The 14,085-nt window shown below is 38.2% G+C and overlaps 1 protein-coding gene across 5 annotated transcripts in view; it reads left to right on the forward strand.

Annotated features, from left to right (window-relative positions):
* LOC106879164 (dynein heavy chain domain-containing protein 1) overlaps positions 1-14,085 on the forward strand; it is a 141,277-nt gene that overhangs the window by 89,713 nt on the left and 37,479 nt on the right. For 3 of the 5 annotated variants that reach the window (XR_016238637.1, XM_089343381.1, XM_089343383.1), the window contains 10 exons: positions 675-760; positions 1,257-1,341; positions 2,249-2,391; positions 3,961-4,059; positions 4,617-4,794; positions 7,080-7,874; positions 8,527-8,678; positions 9,721-9,939; positions 12,844-13,014; positions 13,287-13,382. Coding sequence is in view for 4 of the 5 variants with exons in the window: in XM_089343381.1 (XP_089199507.1) it covers positions 675-760; positions 1,257-1,341; positions 2,249-2,391; positions 3,961-4,059; positions 4,617-4,794; positions 7,080-7,874; positions 8,527-8,678; positions 9,721-9,939; positions 12,844-13,014; positions 13,287-13,382 (2,024 nt within the window). In the remaining variant the exon portion in view is untranslated. The remainder of the gene's footprint in view (positions 1-674; positions 761-1,256; positions 1,342-2,248; positions 2,392-3,960; positions 4,060-4,616; positions 4,795-7,079; positions 7,875-8,526; positions 8,679-9,720; positions 9,940-12,843; positions 13,015-13,286; positions 13,383-14,085) is intronic. The other 2 variants (XM_089343382.1, XM_089343384.1) reach the window with 1 other exon arrangement.

Raw genomic sequence — 14,085 nt, forward strand, 5'->3', positions numbered from 1 at the left:
TCTTATCCAAAACTACGTCAAAAGTACTGAATGGATCTTTATGAAATTTGGAAATTATATTCTATGCATAACGGCCATAACTCCCATGAAAATTCATATATTTTTGATGTTGATGAAATTTTAACCCGAACATAACAGATGAGCATTATTTGTAACTCAACGGTACAACAGTTTAAGACTACCCTTTCAGATATACTTACATTGTGATTTCTGCAATGTGGTGCATAAATTGTCAAGTAAATGAGACGCATCTTTGCCTCCACTGATTCACTTGCAAAGTATTGAGTAAAATTATTTCGTTGCAGACCTCCTTTGAGTCTTTTTATTATCACTACGACACACATAGTCCCCAGTTGGTAACATTGATTTCAAGGCCCTCCTGGATGAGAGACTGGCATTCCACTTAATGTCTATGTTCCATGCTGGCATGGATTGGAGAGTTATTAATGTAGAAATATGGTATCGTAGCTACTAACAGTTGAGGGTTGCGTAGTCTAGACGGCGTTTTTAGATTTCATTATTCTCTTTAACCCGGGCAAAGCCGGGTATTTCTGCTAGTATATATATATATATATATATAGAACTCTTGAACTGCGCACAATAAATGTGGTAAGTGTGTGTGTGTGTGTTTCAAATAATGAAATGAGTGGTGATTTTTTTACTTATATTTGAAGCGTTTTCACATGTAGCTGCAACTTCTTGCGTTACACCCGCCAGAAAGAAGTCCGTAGAAGGAGAATTTACCATTTCATTGAATGAGGTGAGTTGTTGTTGTTTGTTTGTTTTGTTTTTTTCTTCGTTTGCCCAATCAATCCACCTTGCTCTAATTAATCTTAACCCTTTTTAGCATCCACATTAATCTGTCTAATATAATGCTTTTTTTATTCACATTGTTTTGAATGAATCATTCGTCATCTCACAGCTTTGGGATTTCTGCGATGTGATTGTTTATTTTTAGACTGACATTGTAGGAGAGGTGTGAGAGGCCAGATCTGGCCAGTTTGAACATAACATATGTAGAATAATCGGGTTGGATATGGTCAATTTGAATCTAAAGGATTAAATCGAAATTCTTGCTTCCATAACAATATCTATCCTATTCATACCTTGGACTCCATTATCCAATGTGTCCTGACCTCACCACTGCACTTACAGCTCACACAACATGTCTTCCCGACCACAAAAATTCCCCTACAAAACCAGGTACCACATAACCTCCAGACCAAATTTAAACATTTTATTTCTTTCGTCCACAGGTCAGAGGATCATTTAAATCCCTCAGAGACATACTTTTTACTAAATACATTCTTTACCTGAAAGATGAACCTTACCTGCACACAGGTGAGTGAAACATTGTTTTTATTTCTTTATTTCATTGTTGGATTAACGGAATTGTTTAAGCATCGGACAAAATACCTTTTCAGTATTTGTTCCAAGCCCTTTACATTCTGAGTTCAAATTCTGCCATGGTCAACTTTGCATTTAATCCTTCTAGGGACAATATAGTCAGCTGTTCCCTTCCCCAAAACTTTAGGCTTTGACAGTCATTAGACCGCAGAAGTGCCATCAGACTGCACTTGGGCAGTGCTTGACCAATACTCACTTTGTTACTGACCAAGTTATGTCAAACAGCTGTTGTCATGTACAGAATCATCATCATTGTTTTAATGACCATTTCAGCGTGGCCGTTGCCAGTACCTCCTGACTGGCCTTCGTGCCGGTGGCACGTAAAAGCACCCACTACACTCTCGGAGTGGTTGGCATTAGGAAGGGCATCCAGCTGTAGAAACTCTGCCAAATCAGATTGGAGCCTGGTGTTGCCATCCGGTTTCACCAGTCCTCAGTCAAATCGTCCAACCCATGCTAGCATGGAAAGCGGACATCAAACGATGATGATGATGGTGATGGTGGTGGTGGTGGTGATGATGATGATGATGATGATGGGTTGGTTGGTTGGTTGGTTGGTTGGTTGGTTGGTTGATTGATTGATTGATTGATTGATTGATTGATTGGTTGATTGATTGATTAATTATAGTAATTGCAATGCTTAATGAGTATTTATTTCATCGACCCTGAAAGGGTGAAAGGCAAGTCGACCTCAGCAGAATTTGAACTCGGAATGTAAAACTGGAGGGAATGGCAGTTTGTCCGGTGCACCAATGGTTCTGCCAACTCAACACCATAATTTCTAAGTCAAATAATATCTGGGTTCAATCCTAGCACTAAGCTAAATTCCAATGTCTTGTAGCCTACATTGAAGGAACTGAAGACAGGCTAATGGCCATGCTGGATACCATAATGAAGAAATACAATGAGAACTATCAACCAAAATGGAATCTGGTGCCATTCAATGAAGCCCAACAAAGAATTGCCTGCTTAACACGTGCCTTGGTAAGGAAGATTCTTTACTTTGGTGTTGGTCTTTGAGGGCTGTTTCTTTTGTGGGTTTTTTTTAGTTCTAGTGGTTTATTCAAAGTGAAAGGACCAGCATCATGATCTTCACAGGGACTCTGAGATTTCTTTAAATTACCATCATTGCTGTTGTATTAAAGCGTTTTCCGGTGGTGAGGGTGTTGCTGTATTTCATCTCTGGATTCAGGTGTTACTGTCTCATCAGGCAGTGAAACAGCTCTGTAGGCGCTTCAGCATGATACCTGACCTTCCCAGGGTCACTCATCAATGTAAGCAACAAATCTCCCACACAACTGTATGGTCTTTGTTGAGTGAGATGTGACTCTGGGCCAGATGTTTCTGTCATCCTCAAAACTCATTCATGCTGCACCTCTTGTCCTCTCTCTTGAGCCAGATGTAATGGATTCCTTTCTCAGTGGCTTCTGACAATTATCTGGTAACATCTTTTCTCTCCAAGACACCCAAGCATCAACTGAACCATGGTTGCAAAAAATCATGGCCAATACCAGTGCCATCTGACTGGCACCCGTGCCTGTGGCATGTAAAAAGCACTATTTGAGTGTTGGGCCTCATGGAGGCAGTGCAATAAGTGGGTAGATCTGAGAGGGGAAAAGAACTCAGAAGGTTGGGCCTCCATCCAGACCTTTCATGATACCTTTAAAGCCAGGAACGTTTTAGAACCTCCTTGTGTATATGTATGCATGTATATATATATATATATATATATATATATATATATGTGTGTGTGTGTGTGTGTATATATATATATATTTATAAAAGGCCTGGCTGGAGGTCTAATCTTCCGAGTTCTTTTACAGGGCTTAGAAAAACTGAAGGACTGCTGCAATAAGTGTGTGAATCTGAGAGGAGAATATGTTGAATAAAATCATAATTAACTGATCCTCCTGCATTTTGTTTTACACAAAGCCAGGAACTTTTCAACACCCTTCCCCATATATATATATATATATATATATATATATATATATATATATATATATATATATATATATATATATACATATATATATATACACATACACACATGCATATATATACACAAGAGGGTGCTAAAAAGTTCCTGACTTTAAGGGTATCTGGTTGGAGGCCTAACCTTCTGAATTCTTTTGCAGGGCTTAGAAAAACTGAAGGACTGCTGCAATAAGTGTGTGTATCTGAGGGTAGAATATGTTGAATAATCTTTATTATTAACTGATCCTCCTGTATTTTCTTTTACCCAAAGCCAGGAACGTTTCACTATCCCCCTTGTATGTTCCTATCTAGATCTGCTCACAATTGTATTGCTAAATTGTTTTAACTGTTGTTCTCTGTCCATCCTACATTTCTGTTGTTAAACTGTTTTGGCTGTTTGATGATGATGATGATGACAGTCATGTTGATAAACTGTGTCCCTCTATCACAACAGCACTTCACTTGGCCTGTTTATTGGTGGGATGCTCAACAGCTCAACTCATTGCTATTTCAAACATGTTTGTTAATATTTGCTAAACATGAGCTTAACTCATGGCTGTTGCTATCTCGTTCCAGGCAATGGATCATGGCCACAGTATCTCTATCGTCGATTCAACAAGAACTTCAATCCAACTAACTCTCTGCAAATTTGCTGCTTTTGCAGCAAATATGAAGGTGAGTATCTGTGTTAGAGCATATTAGTGTGGCGTCCTATACAGGACGGTGCCACTGACGTTTATAGCCCCAGGAAGACATCCATCTCAGCTGTCATATTATTTCTTGATTAAAAGTCGGGAAACTTTCTAGGTGCAATCCCATGGTCGTTCATGATCGAAGGGGGTCTTTACCCCTATTTGCCCTTTATTTTTAAGAAACATTTCTGTTATTGTCTAAATGAAAAATTATCCTGGAAAGAAGAAGGGAATGAATGCTAACAAACTTTCATCCACCTGTCAACTATTTGCAACAAGTAGATGACAACAAAATCATAGCAGTGGTGAACTACCCTGGTGGCTGATTACAGTAACACAAAGTATTACAGCCAGAAATACAAGTCATAGTGGAGTTTGGAACATAAATTAATATGAAATTTTTATGGCATGTTTTAATTTAGTTCAGTTTAAAATAGAAAGTTTACAGCATAGACACATGGGCAGTTTTGAGTAGTTTGGTATCAACCATTACTTGGCATAGTTTTGATTGTAAATATTTCTTTTTCTACTTGTTCTCAGGTCTTCACACCAGACCTTACAAAATGTCTGCCGGCAGATGCCAATGAAGTACTCAATACATGTCTGAAAGAGGCCATCCATTACACCATTGTCATGAATCGACCAGCTGTTCTTCTGATAACTGATGATGTGGCCACATCCTGTGACTTGTCCCATCTTCTTTCGATCATGGTCGATGGTATTTGTTGAGCAAACACTCTTTTATAATCTAGACATTTGTCTCTTTTGGGTGATGGGCACAGTTTTGGTTAAACAGTTTCTTTCTTTGATGTATCTTCATGAGTGTGTATGTGTATATATATGTGTGTGCGTGTGTGCTAACATGTCTGTGCTTACATGTGCGTGCTTGCGTGTATGTGTGCATGCTAACATGTGTGATGTGTGTGTGCGTGTGCTTACATGTGTGTATGTGTGTGTGTGCGCTTACATGTGTCTGTGTGGGTGCTTACATGTGTGTGTGTGTGTGTGCTTGCGTATGTGTATGTGTGCGTGCTTACATGTGTGTGTGTGCATGCTTGCTTACATGTGTGTGTGTATGCTTACATGTGTTTGCTTACACATGTATGTGTGCATGCTTATATGTGTGTGTATGTGTGCTTACATGTGTGTGTGTTTTTCTGCTTGCATGTGTGTGTGTGTGTGCTAACGTGTGTGTATGTGTGTCCTTTTTCTGGGAGTATACCTTTTACCTTTTGCTTGTTTCAGTCATTGGACTGCAGCCATTCTGGGACTCTGCCTGGAAGGGTTTTTAGTTTGGCAAATAGACCCCAGTACTAATTTTAAAGCTTGGAACCTATTTATTCTATTAGTCTCTTTTGCTGAATCACAAATTTATGGGAACATAAACAAACCAACACTGGTTGTCAACCAATGGTGACAAGGACAAACACACACATGCATATATACATACAGGCATACATACAAATATATATATAAATAGATAGATAGATAGATAGATATACAAATAGACATATACATATGTGTGTGTAAATCTATATATATATATATATATATATATATATATATATATATATATATATATATATATACACACACACATACATATATATGCATATATATATAAATATTGGGGCAAGCGAAATCGGGATAGCACCTGTGCCCAGCATCACCTTTCTGGCACTTGTGCCCGTGACATGTGTAAGGATTTTTGAGCGAGATCGTTGCCAGTGACCCTGGACTGGCTCTTGTGCAGGTGGCACATAAAATACACCATTTTGAGCGTGGCCGTTGCCAGTACCGCCTGACTGGCCTTCATAGAATTTTCGAGCGAGATCGTTGCTAGTGCCCCTGGACTGGCTCTTGTGCGGGTGGCACATAAAAGACACCATTTCGAGCGTGGCCGTTGCCAGTACCGCCTGACTGGCCTTCGTGCAGGTGACACGTAAAAGCACTCACTACACTCTCTGAGTGGTTGGCGTTAGGAAGGGCATCCAGCTGTAGAAACTCTGCCAAATCAGATTGGTGCCTGGTGTTGCCATCCGGTTTCACCAGTCCTCAGTCAAATCGTCCAACCCATGCTAGCATGGAAAGCGGACGTTAAATGATGATGATGATATATATATATATATATAATTTGACAGGAGCTGGCATCAGACTTCTGTGTCTGCTTTGGCATGGGTTTTATGGCTTGATGCCCTTCCTAACACCAACCACCCAGTAGAGTGGACTTTGTGCTTTTTACATGGCACAAGCACATGTGAGGTCAATTTTGGTAATGTTTTAGAAACATAAATGCTACATGGGAATCAACAGTAATCTATTTCAAAAGGGTTTTCATTAAGTCTTATAAAGCTTTTTTTTTCATTTCATTGTTATCTGTAAGGGAAACCTTAGAGTGAAAAACTAATGCTTGAGAAAGATGCAAATAATTGAAAGGTCAGATATTTGTAACCTCAAAAACTAAAATTAAAATAAAAGCTGTTGTTGTACTTGGGGATGGTCATGTTGCCAGTTTAGCCAATAAAAACACATGCACTGTATATTTGGTGTTAATCTGCTTCAGCTTAATTTTACATTAATCCTATTTCGGCCAGAGTTCTTTCGTCACACTACTGTGACCTCATCAGTGGTCCTTTGCTTTCTTCTTTCTTATATGTGTGTCCCTCCTTGCTAACGATCAGCCATTTTGTATTTTGTATTCCTATTATATGTGTCTACGCATGTGTATCCCTCTATGTGTGTCTATGTTTTTGTAAGTGCATGTGTGTGTATGGGGAGTGCCTCTATTATCTGTATCCCCTGTTTATACATGTTCGTTTATTTTTGTTTTTATTTATTTGTTTGTTCATGTGTTTATACCTACTTTTTTTTTGTTTTTTGTTTTTTTTTTGTATTTAATTTAATTTTTTTGTAAATTAAATTAAATTTAATTTAATTTCAAGCATTTTCTAAAAATGGAAAATCACAAACTTTTTTTTATTGTAATTTTTGTATCGATTTCAGGTTACTGTCGGACCCTCTATGACGATTTGAATGCGCTAAGAAAGTTGGCGCTTGAGTTCCTGGGCAAGAACTGGAAGATATTAACTGGAAGTGTTATTGCTGGTGGTGGTGGTGGTGGTGCTGCTGCTGCTGGTGGTGGTGGTGGTGGTGGTGGTGGTGGTGATGTTTATAGTGTTAGTGATGATGATGACAATGAGGAGGAGGAGGATGGCGGTGGTGGTGGTAGTGATAGTGAAGCTGAAGGCGATATTGACAACAGCGATAATTGCACCATAGGCAGTGACAGCAGTTATGGCAACAATATTAACCAGAACAGCAAAAACAGCAGAAATCACAACGACAGCAGCCAATTCAACAAAGTCAATAACCACAACAACAAAACCACCATTAATAGCACCAACAATGCAAAACTTGGTAACCACGACAGCGACCAGCTCCATAGCAACAACAATGCTACTGGTAGCAACACCTCTGCCGACATTGATGTCAAAATTGCAGAGTCCCCCAGCAGTGAAATCAAGACCAAAGTTATGGCAACTGACAGCAAGGCCAAAATTGTGGCAACAGACAGCAAGAGCAAGACCAAACCTGCATTGAGCATGATCTGGAGCAAAATGAAACTTGACAAAAGCAAATTTAGATTGAGTAAGAGCAAAATGGATATTGGTGCTCACAGGCCAGACTATGGCAGTGCTAGTAAGATCCGATATACAGAACAACTGGCCAGAGCAATTAACAAGCTAGATCAACAGATACGAAACAACCTTCATATGATGTTTATTTTGTCTAGCAAAGGTAATTATTGTGTTAAACTGAATAACACTGTGGAACACGATTTTTGTCCTTGGCTACCAACTGTTGTTTCCTATTTGCTGGTCCCTAGAAAGTGTGAAAAATGGTTAATATTTCCTTCAAACTTAGCTTTTGTTACGATATTTATTCAAACCCCAAAGAATCCCTCTCAATATATCGCTATGATGCTCCCCCACTACTTCTGCTCTTGATCAGAGATGCATATATTGTCAGCCGCTAAGAGACATGCTCAACTGGTTGAGTTCAAGTAAGTGACAAGCTAATCTGTGGTGTTGAGCAGAATATTTGTTATAACGATATTTCTGCTTCAGCAACTCAGTGCTGAATCTATGTGAAATGTAATGGAAAATAGGTCAGTTTTAAAATACTGATGTCCGGATGACAAGCAAAGTTTGAAGGGAATGGTAGTCATTTCCTTTGATTTCTAAATAGAAGCAAACAGGAAATAACAGTTAGAGACCAAAGATAGAAAAAAAAAATTAAAATTTTGTTACTCAGTGTAATTATCTTAACTGTGAATTATATCCTAAACCATGTGATTTGAACTGTATTTGAAACTGTGTAGTTGCTGTAATTTGTACATAAAGTTTATCTATTCTTTATTTTTGTTTGCTTTTGTATTTGTTTCTAACAGCTTGTAAAAAGTCGGTTAACTCTCTTCATAAATACTTTGAGAAATATCCAGCTTTCCTGACCAGTTCTTACTCCATCATGACAAACCCACCTTTGTCAACAGAGGCCTATCAAGAAATGATCTCACAATGGTTTGAAGAAGACAATACACAGGTAGGGCTTTGTGTGTGTGTGTGTGTGTGTGTGTGTGTGTGTGTGAAGGTGTAAGGCCAGGGCCAGTTAGTTAGGGTAGGAATTGAAACCACAATCTTGTGCTTTCGGTTTCAGTTCCTGGACCCTGAAGTGCATTGTATTCTTGAGCAACACCCTTCATTCCACTCAGCTGTAAACGGATAACCTCGTGGTGGACTAGCATTCTGTACATGGGATTTCTTAGCCTGCTCACCTAGCGATCATTCAAAAGCTACAACAATAGAAAGGAAGCACATTGTGACCAGCGATGTGTAACCACATCCAATAATCTGGTCAATGCAGGGATACATTCCTGCATATATAAACACATATAGTTCAAATTCACAGAACCCTAATCCAAATTTACAGCAAAGAAAAGGGTCATTTCATCACATTGAATTGTTAATCCCTACACATTTTTCTCTCTCCGTGATAATCTAATCTTCTCTCACCCTTAGCCAACACTATGTTAAACATATCATCATCTAACCTTACAGCAACTCTAAACATGTGCACACTACTCAGCCTCCATGCACACCATCCTTTACACATGTAGCCAAATATATATATATATATATATATATATATACATATACATACATACATATAAACATACACACACACACACATGCATAAACATATACACACCTACATAAATATATACACAGATACACACGCATATACATACATATATATACATACCTCCTTCATTGCAACACTAGATGAAACATGTTGGTAATGTCTCATAATTATTGATGATGTGATAATCTTCCCACATTCCTATCCAACATGTGGTAATGCCCCCCACACACACACACACACACTCTTGTTAAACATGTAGTAACCTTTCCATGCCTATATTAAACATGTAGTGATCTTGCAGCACTTTCTATTGAACATGTAGCCATTTCCCTTCGGCACTATTCAACATGTAGAAATCTTCCCCCCATTCTTTTTCGGCATGTAGTAATCTGTTCCCGCCCCTATTCACCATGTGGTAACCTGTGGTCTTCTAACTTTGCAGCAACTCTACATTAAACATGTGACCAACTTTGAGGATACCAACACCAAAATTGAAATATCTACAGCTGCACTCACCTACCTGCATGAATCGTCACAGACTGCACTGAGGAGGCAATATTTGTGCAAAAAGGGCAGCTTCCCTTATTTCCCGTTGCAGTATGTCCGTGAGATGGTGTACTTGTTTCACAAGATTACTGATGAGATTATTGAGAAAGAAACGGTAAGATCAGAATAGACATAGCTGTGGAGAGGGACCTTCAGCACGGCCATCATCATCACCATCATTATCATCATAAACATCACCATCATCATAATTGCATTTTTGTCATGTTTTTGTCAGAAATTATTCTGAAAATGCACTATGGCCTAGTGATAGAAATAATAATAATAATAATAATAATAATAATAATAATAATAATAATAATAATAATAATAATAATGATGATGATGATGATGATGATTTCAAATTTTGCCACAAGGGCAGCAAATTTTTTTTGGGTGGGGAGGGATGAGTCAATTACATCGACCCCAGTGCATAACTGGTATTTATTTCATCGACCCCAGTGCATAACTGGTATTTATTTCATCGACCCCAGAAACATGACAAGCAAAGGCGACCTTGCTGGAATTTGAACTCAGAACATTAAGACAGATGGAATACTGCTAAGCATTTTGCCTGGCATGCTAACGAATCTGCCAGCTTGCTACTTTTAATAATAATAATAATAATAATAATAATAATAATAATAATGTGTACTTCATCCCATTCAGCTGTGGTAGGTTATACAAAGGTGAAATACGCCACCCCTTCAAAATAAGGGAACATCGCAAAGCTGTGACATGGGGAGATATTGATAAATCGGGTATAGCTGATCATGTATGTAAAAATGGAGACCGCCTCTCCCTGTGGGATGAAGTTAAAATAATAGACAGAGAACACCACTGGAAAATATGAAAACTAAAAGAAGCAGCACATATGCTAGGACACAACAACCTCCTAAGCAGACCGAGTGCAGATATGAACAGCATATGGGAACCGGTATTAAGGAAGGATAGGAGAATATTAGATTTATAAGCCCTAAAATTCACTCCATAATTGCCCATGGGCATATGGCCCAGTAGTTAAGAGCGCAGGCTACTAACCCCAAGATTCCAAGTTTGAGTCCAAGCAGTGACCTTAACAATAATAATAATAACATTGAAAAAGAATATCAAAGGAATGAGAAGCCAGGTTCAAAATTTCCTCAAGACACCTGATGAAGGCTGGAGGGTATATCAGCCGAAACGTTGTGTTAACAACAAACAAGACAAGGACAAATATCCGTCGAATGTAAATAATGTTATTGTTTGTTTGTTTGATTTGACTATATATATATACATATAGATAGATAGATAAATAGATATATGAGTAAGCACATAAATGCAAAACAAGGTGGATAAAAATAGTACTCGAATACCAAAGGTAGAGCAATATGCTTTTATTAAAGCTGCAAAATTCTCCACAAATTGTTTCACGTTACTGAAATATATATATATATATATATATAATAATAATAATAATATTAGGGACAAAATCCAAAAATTACAGGTAAAAACTCAATTAAAATCAATTTATAAAAAATTAAAATTAAATTGAGTTTACAGATTAAAATATATATAGTTTTAGGGAAAAGAACCAAGGTTCATGAACTCATCGATGGAAATCCACTGTCACATATAGAAAAATGAATAATTAAAAGCACAATAAATGAGTATAATATAATACAAAGTAAATATCATAAGATAAAGATAATAATTATGATATTTACTTTGTATTATACTCATTTATTGTGCTTTTAATTATTAATTATTCTATATGTGATAGTGGATTTTCATCGATGAGTTCATGAAACTTGGTTCTTTTCCCTAAAACTATTTATATATATATATATATATGTAAGAACGACCGTGCGAACTCAAAAAGGAGAAATGGTGACGAATGGAAAAACAGAGGACTCCTTTTATTTAAAACGTGTCAAACGGTCGAACACAAAATATATATCAATGATGATATACAAATATGTTATACTACGATAACATAAATAGCCAGTAATGAGACGATAGAAAATGATAAACACAACCGTATAAAATGAATAACAGAAATATTTATTGTGGCATTAAAGTGTATGTCTGTGTGAGAGTGTGAATGCGACATATAAGAACATAATCAAAGACAGGCCATCGTACAAAGAGAAGTGTGTATGTGAGTGATACATGTATGTGTATGTGAGATATTACAGCAGATAGAAAGAGAGCATTTATACCAGTTATTAGAGTACACATTAGTATGAGTCTGTATGTGAAAGAAGTGAGGCGTATGTTTGGCAGAGCTTATCACTAGTTGTGTTTTGGCTTCGATGCCAGGGCAGATTCTTTGTTATACAGATGTTCGTCGCTGGCTGAAATTTCTTGTCTGTTTATTTATCGTGGTGAAGCTAAGTCACCTAACAGAATCGAAGAGAGAGATGTGCCACAGTGGTTTAGTTTGGTGTACATAGAAAGTTGTGTAGACGGTGGTGGAGATTGATGCTGGTTAGTAGTAATCGTAGAATCGTGTTGGTCATGACGATGATGCTGGTTAGTAGTCGTAGACTCGTGTTGCTGATGTGGCGGCATTGTTGGTGGTCATCGTTGGATGAAGCTGTTGATGTGTCGCTGGCTGCCACTGCTGCTGCTGTCGTGTGGTACACGGAACAGATCTCAAAGAGAAACTGAACCGAGACCAATTTGCTGGGTATAATGTCGGTCTATTTATAGCGAATTATCGGCTCACCAGACATCAGAAAAATACTCTATCATGTGACCTTGTTAAGGGCTGTGATTGGTCAGTTTGCGTTCTGGCGGGAACGGTTCGAAGAAGTTGCCGATTCGAATAATGATCAGTCACGTGATGACAAGGTTGGTGTTTTCCGCTACGCTCGCGCTTGTTTATATTTAAATGAGAAGAATGGCGATAGCAGTTTTGTATCTAATGGCGATAGGTAGTTTCACTACATATATATATATATATATATATATATATGTATATATATATACTCTTTAATTAACTAATATTGTTTTGTTTCCATTGGCCTGTTGTTACCAGAAAAAATTGTTGAACTATGGAGGTGCTGTTGGCAAAGTAAATGAGGCATATGGTCGCATTGACAGCTTCAAAATGGTTCTCAACAGCTTGGTACCGCAGTATGACAAACAAATGGAGCACGTCAAACTTCTGGCAAGCGACATTAAGCAGCTGAGGCAGTTGTACGCAGATGTAAGTATGTGTTTTGTAGGGGGTGGGCGTGACTGGGACGGTTGGACTGATGTGTAGGGTAGGGGGATTGGATGGGTGTACATGGGTGGATGCACGCATGTTGGCGGTGTCTGTGGAGAGTATGCTAAAGATATGGGTAGAGTGTGTGTGTAAGGGTTTTATGGGTGTGCATGTGGGGTGGATGGTTAGGCATGTGTGTGTGTGTGTGTGTGTGTGTGCAACTGTGAACTTTGCTTCAGAATTTGCTTGAATTCTTCCAATTTCTATTCCAGGTGAATTCAGAAATGAAAGATTGTCGAAATACTCTGGTTGATATTGACAAAGAAATCATTGAAATAAACAGAATAATTGACACAATGTTTGCTGGTGTAAGGAATCAGACATTTTTTTTTGCTTCTTCTTTAATGAGAATGGTGCAATAGAAGCCTGTTGGGCCCATGACCCAGAAGTCTTTACATTGAAATTACACTCTAGCAAGGCTAAAATATTTCTCTTTTATTCTTTTATATGTTTCAGTCATTTGACTGCGGCCATGCTGGAGCACCGCCTTTAGTCGAACAAATTGACCCCAGGACTTATTCTTTCTAAGCCTAGTTCTTATTCTGTCGTTCTCTTTTGCTGAACACACCAACATCGGTTGTCAAGTGATGACAGGGGGACAAACACTGACACACACACATGTATATATATATATGATGGGCTTCTTTCAGTTTCCGTCTACCAAATCCACTCGCAAGGCTTTGGTCAGCCCGAGACTATAGTAGCAGACACTTACCCAAGGTTCCATGCAGTGGGATTGAACCTGGAACCATGTGGTTGGTAAGCAAGCTACTTACCACACAGCCACACCTGCATAATTTTTTTTTTAATGGCAGTGCCCCAGCATGGCCATAGCCTCTGGCTGAACCTGATAATAAAATGATAGAATCTTTTATTTTAATTTCATCTTTTACTTGTTCCAGTCATAAGACTGCAGCCATGCTGGAGCACACCACATTGAAGGGTTTTAGTTGAACAAATTGACCCCAGGACTTATTCTTTTTAAAGTCTGGCACCTATTCTATCGGTCTC

Source organism: Octopus bimaculoides, chromosome 27 (assembly GCF_046866305.1).
Source record: "Octopus bimaculoides isolate indiv1 chromosome 27, ASM4686630v1, whole genome shotgun sequence".
In the NCBI taxonomy this organism is placed as follows: domain Eukaryota; kingdom Metazoa; phylum Mollusca; class Cephalopoda; order Octopoda; family Octopodidae; genus Octopus; species Octopus bimaculoides.